Source organism: Bombyx mandarina, chromosome 07 (genome assembly GCF_030267445.1).
Source record: "Bombyx mandarina strain Sakado chromosome 07, ASM3026744v2".
NCBI classification, from domain to species: Eukaryota; Metazoa; Arthropoda; class Insecta; order Lepidoptera; family Bombycidae; genus Bombyx; species Bombyx mandarina.
The window spans coordinates 5,751,520-5,758,684 of record NC_143214.1 but is presented as its reverse complement, the minus strand read 5'-3'; the positions used below and the strand labels follow the sequence as shown (position 1 = coordinate 5,758,684).

At 53.4% G+C, this 7,165-nt stretch overlaps 1 protein-coding gene across 1 annotated transcript; it reads left to right on the top strand.

The window, feature by feature from the left end:
• The first annotated feature begins 3,641 nt into the window (after positions 1-3,641).
• Positions 3,642-5,570, top strand: LOC149502625 (uncharacterized). The gene has a single exon (XM_089728636.1). It carries the CDS (start codon positions 3,946-3,948, stop codon positions 5,545-5,547), a length of 1,602 nt encoding a protein of 533 aa, XP_089584762.1. The 5' UTR covers positions 3,642-3,945; the 3' UTR covers positions 5,548-5,570.
• Positions 5,571-7,165: the final 1,595 nt, after the last annotated feature.

The following is a 7,165-nucleotide window of genomic DNA, read 5'->3' as shown; positions in this document are numbered from 1 at the left end:
GGTCAGAACCAGCGTGGGTCGAGGATAGCCGGCCTTCCATCACCCGGATGCTCTTGCGTAAAACGCGTGCAGAGCAGCTTGCACGTCGTCTTCTTAGGCCCCCTTCGCCGGGCCCCAGACCGACATATGAGGGGGACCCGAAACACTTAGAGGGCCAGGGCTAGGGCGAGATCCGCCTCCCTGGCCCCCGCTCGACGGCGACGGGCTTGTGCGTCTCTCACGCGCCCCGCCGCCTCCTTCTGCGAGATGGTGCACTCGCAGAAGTCGAGCATCGCCTTCCACGACTCGTCGTTGCCGAGCATCGATGCCACAACACTCGGCAACGACAAGTCGTTTCCTATTTTTGCGACAAGGACACGGCGCCACCCCTCCCATGCGGGGCAGGCAATGAGCGTGTGCTCCGCCGTGTCCAAGTCGCAACCACAATGGTAACACTCTGCCGTCGGCTCGGCTCCGATCCGGTGCAGGAACTCACCGAAGCAACCATGCCCAGTGAGCACCTGCGTGAGCCGGAAAGTGAGGCGTCCTCTGTCACGATTCACCCAATCCACAAGAATCGGGCGAATCGCCTCGACGGTCCTACGACCAGCCGAAGGATCGGCCAGCCGCCTGGACCATGACTCCAGCACGGACCGCCGAGATTGGGCCCTCCGCGCTCTGACCACACTGGGGCTGGGACGCGCCACGCCCCGGGCACGAAGGTTAGCCCGCCACTGATAGTCAGCAGCGAGCGCCTCCGCCTCCAGGACCCAAGGCGGCGTCCCAGCCAGTACACACGCCGCCTCAAAAGAGATGGTGCGATAACCACGGATGACCCTGACCGCGATGGTGCGTTGCGGCCGTTGCAGCAACTTCGCTACCCCCACGGCCAGGGACTGGCCCCACACGGGTGCCCCGTATAAGGCCATTGACCGCACCACCCCCGTATAGAGACGGCGCGTCCCCTGGTCAGGCCCCCCGATGTTGGGAAGAAGCCGGCTTAACGCGCCGGCCACCCCCAACAAACGAGGGACCAGGTGCTGAAAGTGAGCACGGAAGGTCCAACGACTGTCCAGAATGAGGCCGAGGTACTTTAACTGCACCCCGACCCCGATCCGGACGCCTCCAACCACGATATGGGCATCGACAGGTGGCACTCTCCGGGGCCTGTGGAACCACATGGCCTCGGATTTACTGAGCGCCACGTCGAGGCCCAATCTCCTGATTTTGCCGACGACATGCGCTACCCCAGCGGTGGCAAGACGAGCAGACTCAGCAAAGCTCCCTCCCCGGGCCACGACCAGCGTGTCGTCTGCGTAACATATTACGCTTAGGCCCGGGAGGAGGGCACCCCTCAGCACCCAGTCATACCCGATATTCCACAAAAGAGGGCCGAGTACCGACCCCTGTGGAACACCGCGAACGACCGGGAACCGATGTACGACCCCACCGTGTCCGGTACATGTGACCGATCTGTCCTCCAAGTAGGAGCCGACCAGCCGGCGAAGGTAGAGGGGCACTCCGTGTCTTTCCAGCGCCCCCCCTATCACGGACCAGGGCAGGGTGTTAAACGCATTGGCGATGTCGAGCGACACCGCCAAGGCCACCCCACCCCCACAGACGGCCTCCTCCGAGAGGGCCCGCACGCGAAGGATCGCGTCCACCGTTGAGCGGCCCTCTCGGAAGCCATACTGCTCCGCCGACAGATCGGGTCCCACCCCGATCAGATGCTGGATGATGCGGGCTGCCAGAATGCGTTCCAGCAGTTTGCCCACCTCATCCAACAACACGATGGGACGGTACCCGGCGGCAGTATCCGCCGGGCGCCCCTCCTTTCTCAACAGCACAAGTCTGCCCGTCCTCCACGATTTCGACGAATTTTCGTTGTCTTTTTTTAAAATTCTTTGTATCCGAGCAACACAACATACTGCTTTTTTGAAATTTATCCATCTTCAAACTGTGAAAATCCTTGGGGATTCGCGGTTATTGGAACGTAAGTAAGAACAAAAGGATAGTTTTTTCTATCTCCGTCTAGTAACCGAAACTAGGGATAGATAGGTTATTGAAAACGGCCGTTAAGCGGTTTCGCAGTTACAGCGGTTAACCGCTCCCGGGAAAAAACCGTAGTGCGGCCTAGGCCTTAGTCTACTAATATAAACACCAGTTCCGTAAAAAATCTTCTCATTCTCGTTTCCCAATAAGCCGGTGACATGGACGTGATGATTGTGCGTGGATATTTGAAAATAACATTTACCTACGCGATTCAGATTTTTTTAAATGTCTTCTTTTCGATGATAGGCACCGTTAACAATGGTAATGTAATGTGAAGAATACTGCGAATTAATGCTTACGTCAAGTACTTCTAAACTAAAATGTAGTTATTTAACACAAACAATATAGTATTATTAATGAATTGATTTACAAACAAAACAACAACAAAATCACGACTTCATTACGGTGTTTCGGTCAATAATATAATTACGTTATTTTCAACTTTAACGCTTAAATAATACGGTCGCGCTCTTTAATTTTATTTACGTCGTTTAGACGAGGAAAACAAAGCGATAAGTATTACAGGACGGCGCCAGAGAAAACGAACCGATTCAAATAATTCAGGCCGTTGATCCGAATACATACAAGATCCAATATAACGGTAGGTGATGTGAGCGGATTTGCATTTATCACGGTCAACTCGCATATCGCTTATCACTGCGTAAATTAGTTACAGTCATAATTATTATTTTTAATGACAAATTACATTATAAAATTACAATGTAAATATTTACGGCTGTATTATTTAGTAATTTGAGATCGAAATCTTGAATTGCATTGTGATGACTGTCCCACCATTTAAATCGGAATACATGAACTAGGCAGATTGGTGGTACTTACCCAATAATATTTCATTCAATAATGCATGTCCTGTAAACAGTTTTCAAATTTGTTTTTTTAATCTAGGTCTGTGTTATTTTCACTGGCTTGTAAATAGAATCAATTTATCTTTGGCGGAAGATCTCTCGAAGAATTTCAGCACGGTCTTTGGGGTAGTCATAATAGATCCGTTTGGATTACCGATTATAGGTTTACAGTCTCATCAACCCTTAGCATCTTACTATCTAATCTCGAAATCGCAATCCGAGAAAAGAAACGGGCATTACGACTGAACATAACCCTACAATACCAAGACCGTACATATTTAGACTAGCACCCATTTAACTGCAACTTTTTTTCCCTAGCTATGCTAATAGCCTTGAGAGGCTATTTCAGCTTCTTTTTGACGTGTAGGTGAGCTCACGTGGCTTTTTTTTTTGTGAGTGTTTTACGGCCCTGCTCTCACGTGGCTCGAACCGGAGTGTTGATAGCACTGTCCCTAGCAAGAGCAGTGCTTCGCAGAATCTACCACCGGATCGGAAACGCGACCCACTGAAAAGATCCGACGAGTAACTCAGTGGGATGTGTCTAGGTTAATTTACTCGTCGAGCCCTTCGTCGCAAACGACGGGTTCGGCAAGGACGGTGACCGGTGCTTGAGGTATCTAAATGCACCGTTAATGGATCGGGATGCAATATATATCATCATTCTCCTGTTCTTCTCCCAGTCACCTGGGGTCGGCGCAACATGTTTTCCCCTTCCACACACACACACACACATCGTCCCCACCATTCCGATTCAGGCACCCGCCGCGCGCTGACGTGCCCATCGACCGTTCGATCGCCCGACCTCGGTTCGGAGCACATCTGGCGTCCAAGTGTTTTCTCGGAAGTGACTACCTGTGTTAATTGCGTCGCATCGCCGTCTGTGAGCGGGCGGACCCCTAAATTCCTAGAATTCGTTCGGTAACTTAGTGGCTCGTTTGCAAGCAGACGACTGTGTGCTGTAATTAATTGCGATTATTATAATTTTGGGGCCTCGCCGTAAGGCGAGTGTGCTTAAAGTTCCGGGGTAGCCCCCCCTGGGCACGCGATAATGGAGTCCACGATCGACCTGTTTGCGGAATTCCTCCGCCTGAGGTACCCGTCGTTATCGTCGGAATTTTTAGAATTTAAGACCAATCACGCCGCGAACTCGCTCGCGGCCTCCGTCGCACTCGCCGCTCCCGTGTCCCCGATACTCGCGAGCAAAACTCCTGTGCCGACCGTTGCGACCTCGGTTCCAGTCCTGTGTTCATCCGTAACAAACGTCGCGGCCGCGTCGTCCAGTGCGTCCACCCGATCTTCCGGGGCCTACGTCGCGCCTGCCGCCCCCGCCTGCAAGTCGCCCGCGCCCTCCTCATCCGACTCAGAGTCGGACATGGAGGTCGACCCTTGCTCCGCCGCCCCGACTGATGGATTCACAGTAGTCCAAAAAGGTAAAAAGCGCGCTGCGGAAGCCCGAGCTCCCGCGGCCGCTAAAGTAAGCAAAGCCGCGAACGCGTCGCGTCCCCGCCCTCCAACCCCCGTCGCTCCCGCTATGCGTGCCACACCGTCGCCGCGTCCGGTGGCGCAATCTAAAACTCAGACCCCTCCCCCGGTTATCCTTCAAGAGAAGGCAGCTTGGGACCGAGTTTCCCTGGCCCTTAAAGCCAAAAATATTAATTTTGCCAGCGCCCGTAATCTCGCCAACGGGATTCAAATAAAAGTAACGACACCCGACGACCATAGGGCCCTCTCAAGTTACCTCCGAAAGGAGCGTATAAGTTTCCACACTTATACGCTCCAGGAGGAGCGCGAACTCCGCGTTGTCATACGTGGAATCCCGAAGGAGCTAGATGCCGATCTCGTCAAGGCCGATCTGATAGAACAAGGCCTACCAGTAAATTCCGTGCACCGCATGCACACCGGCCGCGGTAGGGAGCCATACAATATGGTTCTAGTCGCCCTCCAGCCTACCCCCGAGGGTAAGCAAATTTTTAACATTCGGACCGTCTGTAGGCTCTCCGGTATTGCCGTCGAAGTCCCCCATAAAAAAGGCACTCCTAGTCAGTGCCATAACTGCCAACTGTACGGGCACTCTTCCCGTAACTGTCACGCGCGCCCCCGATGTGTTAAGTGTTTGGGCGATCACGCCACGGCCCTTTGTACTCGCGACCAGAAAACCGCCACTGAACCGCCTAGCTGTGTCCTGTGCCGAACACAAGGTCACCCCGCGAACTACCGTGGATGCCCCCGAGCTCCAAAAATAAATCGCCGCGTCGCCCGTCAAAACCGCCTCCGAGCTTCCGGCCCAGATATCAAAGCCACGGTACCCTCTGTGCCGAAGGCTAAGCCTGCTTTCGTGCCGGCGTCGGTGCCCAGCGTCTCGGCTTGGGCTGAACCATTGCCGTACACGAACACGGCTACAACTCTCTCCCCCGCGACTCGTCCCACCCCCGCGATACGTCCCTCCCCCGCGACCTGCCCTCCGACCGCGTCCGAAAATCTCGCTCTAGCGATCGACTTTTTTCAGTCGATCAACTTTGAGCGTGTTAACGCTTTGGGTGACGCCATTCGCGCCGCCTCCACTGCACAACATTTCATCGCCGTTGTGCAAGAATACGCTGACGTATACGCGTCGTTAAATACGTACGTCCTCCCCTCACTCCGCCGGTAATCAATGGCGTACATTAGTAGAATAAAACCCTTATCCGTAACAATAGGATTTTTTAACACTTACGGTCTCGCAAATCAACGTGATCAGGTTTGTGATTTTTTGCGTGACCATCAAATTGACATTTTCTTAGTGCAGGAGACCCTACTCAAGCCCGCGCGTCGCGACCCTAAAATCGCGAACTATAACATGGTTAGGAACGACAGGCTCTCTGCTCGTGGTGGTGGTACCGTCATTTACTATAGAAGAGCCCTGCATTGCGTCCCGCTCGATCCTCCCGCGCTCGCTAACATCGAAGCATCAGTGTGCCGAATCTCACTGACGGGACACGCGCCGATGGTTATCGCGTCCGTTTATCTTCCACCGGATAAGATCGTTCTAAGCAGTGATATCGAGGCGCTGCTCGGCATGGGGAGCTCTGTCATTCTGGCGGGCGACCTAAATTGTAAACACATCAGGTGGAACTCACACACCATAACTCCGAATGGCAGGCGGCTTGACGCGTTAGTCGACGATCTCGCCTTCGATATCGTCGCTCCGCTAACCCCGACTCACTACCCGCTAAATATCGCGCATCGCCCGGATATACTCGACATAGCGTTATTAAAAAACGTAACTCTGCGCTTACACTCAATCGAAGTAGTTTCAGAGTTAGATTCAGACCACCGTCCTGTCGTTATGAAGCTGGGTCGCGCTCCCGATTCCGTTCCCGTCACGAGGACTGTGGTGGATTGGCACACGCTGGGCATCAGCCTGGCTGAATCTGATCCACCATCGCTCCCGTTTAGCCCGGACTCTACCCCGTCTCCTCAGGATACCGCTGAAGCCATAGACATCGTAACGTCACACATCACCTCGACATTAGATAGGTCATCGAAGCAAGTTGTGGCGGAGGACTTCCTTCACCGCTTCGAATTGCCCGACGATATTAGGGAGATCCTTAGAGCTAAGAACGCCTCGATCCGTGCCTACAATAGGTATCCTACCGTGGATAATCGTATTCGAATGCGTGCCCTACAACGTGATGTAAAGTCTCGCATCACCGAAGTCCGAGATGCCAGATGGTCTGATTTCTTAGAAGGACTCGCGCCCTCCCAAAGGTCTTACTACCGCTTAGCTCGTGCTCTCAAATCGGATACAGTAGTAACTATGCCCCCCCTCGTAGGCCCCTCAGGCCGACTCGCGGCGTTCGATGATGACGAAAAAGCAGAGCTGCTGGCCGATTCATTGCAAACCCAGTGCACGCCCAGCACTCAATCTGTGGACCCTGTTCATGTAGAATTAGTAGACAGTGAGGTAGAACGCAGAGCCTCCTTGCCACCCTCGGATGCGTTACCACCCGTCACCCCGATGGAAGTTAAAGACTTGATCAAAGACCTACGTCCTCGCAAGGCTCCCGGTTCCGACGGTATATCTAACCGCGTTATTAAGCTTCTACCCGTCCAACTCATCGTGATGTTGGCATCTATTTTCAATGCCGCTATGGCGAACTGTATCTTTCCCGCGGTGTGGAAAGAAGCGGACGTTATCGGCATACATAAACCAAGTAAACCAAAAAATCATCCGACGAGCTACCGCCCGATTAGCCTCCTCATGTCTCTAGGCAAACTGTATGAGCGTC

Bases quoted from the DNA above. Each gene is read 5' to 3' on its own strand.
- LOC149502625 (XM_089728636.1), top strand. From the start codon at position 3,946: ATGGAGTCCACGATCGACCTGTTTGCGGAATTCCTCCGCCTGAGGTAC.